At 58.3% G+C, this 2,511-nt stretch overlaps 1 protein-coding gene across 1 annotated transcript; it reads right to left on the bottom strand.

Moving 5' to 3' along the window:
- Positions 1-627: 627 nt before the first annotated feature.
- HTR1A (5-hydroxytryptamine receptor 1A) lies at positions 628-2,054 on the bottom strand. Its single transcript, XM_060007027.1, has one exon. The coding sequence runs from the start codon at positions 2,052-2,054 to the stop codon at positions 786-788; it is 1,269 nt and encodes a 422-aa protein (XP_059863010.1). The 3' UTR covers positions 628-785.
- Between the last annotated feature and the right edge of the window lie 457 nt (positions 2,055-2,511).

Here is a 2,511-nt window from a genome sequence, read left to right as displayed (position 1 = left end):
CGTTCTACCTCGCTCTGCCCCACTGCTCTAGCCTTGTACTTAGAGGTCCACTCTAAGAGACAACTTCCAGCCACTTGTTTTGAATCCAAGAAAACAAAGCATGGGGCTGTTCCCGGGCGAGTTACTCTGGGAATCTGCACCAGGAGGCGGAGATTCCCGGGGACACCTTAGGCACCGGGAAAAGCAGACCCTCCCAGATTTCCCGACTAGCAATTTAGTGCATAGGGACTCGCGAGGGCATAAAGGGAAGATGGAAAGGAAATAAGGGATGAGACCGCAAAAACAGTGAACGTTTCTAGGGCAAGAAGGCGGGCTGGGATGGGGTTGCTGGGGAATGAAGCAAAGTCCTGAACCTTAAGTTCAAGTTGTAGCAGTGAGGCGATCAGGTGGGAGCCTTTAGTGGGCGCGGCGGCTGGGTGTACACTTTCTTCTTCTGTGTGGATTTTTTTGCCTTGAACGGGTAAGGCTTAAACTTCCGCCGCGAAGATTTGGGGGCAGAAGAGGGAGGAGGCAATTGCTGGAATCAAAAGTTATTCCCAGACCAAAGTTTGAGCCAAGGTCGCCTCTCACAGACTCTAGGTTTTTCCCAGACTCTCTTGCCCCGCGGCTGTAGCCTCTTTGCATGGGGCTCCCTCCTTCCCCGCTGGGAATAGAGGGCTGGGGGAGGGGGAGGGGGTCTGGAAGCAGCGCGCGGAGCAGATGTGAATGTTAGAGGAAAAGTAGCAAAGGTTTTGATTCCAGAGGGCTGGGTGGAGTGGGCCTACGCGCCAGCTACGCCTCCATCATCATCGGCGGCAGAACTTGCACTTTATGATCTTCTTAAATGCGTTTTGGAAGTCCTTGTTGAAGTAGGCGTAAATGACAGGGTTGAGCAGAGAGTTGGAGTAGCCCAGCCAGTTGATTATGGCGCCCAACAGGGTGGGCATGTGGCAGCTGCTTTCGCAGAAGGGCAGGACCAGGGCCACGATGAAGAAGGGCAACCAGCAGAGGATGAAGGTGCCCATGATGATGCCCAGCGTCTTCACCGTCTTCCTCTCGCGGGCCAGGGCCATCTTACGCTTGGCCTCGGCGTTGCGCTCATTTTTCTTCTCGAAGGAGGCGGGGACGCAGGGGACAGCACCGGCCTCGCTGGGCAGCGGCAGGTGCTCTTTGGAGTTGCCCACCCGGTGCACTTCGATCACTTCCAGGGCGGCTCCTTCGTCGCCCTGCCTCACGGCTCCATTGGCGCACGGAGCCCCTGTTGCCTTGTTCTCCATGCCCTGCCTCCAGTCTTTGCTACCCGGCTCACCATTTACGCTCTTTCTGGGCTGCGGGGCTGGCGACGCCCCAAGGCGGTTGTTGGCTACCTTCTTCTCCTCCTTCTTGACTGTCTTGCGGATGCGGAATCGCGCGGCTCGGAAGATGCGCCCGTAGAGAACCAGCATGAGCAGCAGCGGGATGTAGAAAGCGCCAAAGGTGGAGTAAATAGTGTAGCCATGGTCCTTGCTGATGGTGCACGCGTCGGGGTCCGAGCGGTCTTCCGGGGTACGCCAGCCCAGCATGGGCGGGATGGAGATGAGGAAGCCAATGAGCCAGGTGAGCGAGATGAGTGCAGCTGCGCGCCGGGGCGTCCTCTTGTTCACGTAGTCGATGGGGTCTGTGATGGCCCAGTACCTGTCCAGCGCGATAGCGCACAGGTGCAGGATGGACGAGGTGCAGCACAGCACGTCGAGGGCGATGAACAGGTCACAGGTGACCTGTCCCAGAGTCCACTTGTTGAGCACCTGGTACAACGCGGCCATGGGCAGCACCAGCACCGACACCATGAGGTCTGTGACGGCCAACGAGCCTATAAGATAGTTCGCCACGTTCTGCAGGGAGCGCTCCAAGGCTATGGCGGCCACCACGCACGCATTGCCCAGCACTGCGCAGAAGATGAGAGTGCCCAGCAGCAGAGAGGTGATCACTTGGTAGCTGAAGGTCACGTCGGAGATGCCAGTAGCGTTGGCGCGTGTCCCGAAGGGACCCTGGGACGACGTAGTGTTGTTGCCCTGTAAGGGACTGAGCACATCCATGCCTGCGCGCCCGGCAGGGGAGGGGAGGGGAGAAAGAGCTGCGCCAGGATACCCCTCGCCCCTCCCCCTGGGGTCTTCCGCCCCTCTTTCCTGGGGAGTTTCAACGGGGGAGGGGATGCAGGGACTCAAGCAGGAAGTTCTTACTGCTCAGGCGAAGGCATCTCCGAGGAGCAGCTAGCTTCTAGGCGCTCCCTGGGCTCTCGTATTCCAGCGCGCTCAGAGACTCCAGCTGGGAAACGAATTGGCTGGAGAAGAGCTCCGGGATCTCCGGGCGGCGGGAAGGTGGCTGGAACGTTTGTCTCTCGCTGTCCATTTTATTTTGCCACTGCCTAACTGGCTGCCAGACCTGGAGTCTCCCCACCAGAAAAGAATCTCCAATCTTAGAAGTATCTGGAATAGAGAAACACCGTCCTCCACAGTCACTCTGTAACCCTCCTCTCCTTGCTTCTCTCCCTCC

This window comes from Delphinus delphis, chromosome 3 (genome assembly GCF_949987515.2).
Source record: "Delphinus delphis chromosome 3, mDelDel1.2, whole genome shotgun sequence".
Taxonomy (NCBI): domain Eukaryota; kingdom Metazoa; phylum Chordata; class Mammalia; order Artiodactyla; family Delphinidae; genus Delphinus; species Delphinus delphis.
Note: the sequence above shows the minus strand (reverse complement) of the source record. Positions and strands in the feature narration are given on the sequence as shown.

Coding starts and splice junctions, on each gene's coding strand:
- HTR1A (XM_060007027.1), bottom strand. CDS start 2,054: ATGGATGTGCTCAGTCCCTTACAGGGCAACAACACTACGTCGTCCCAG.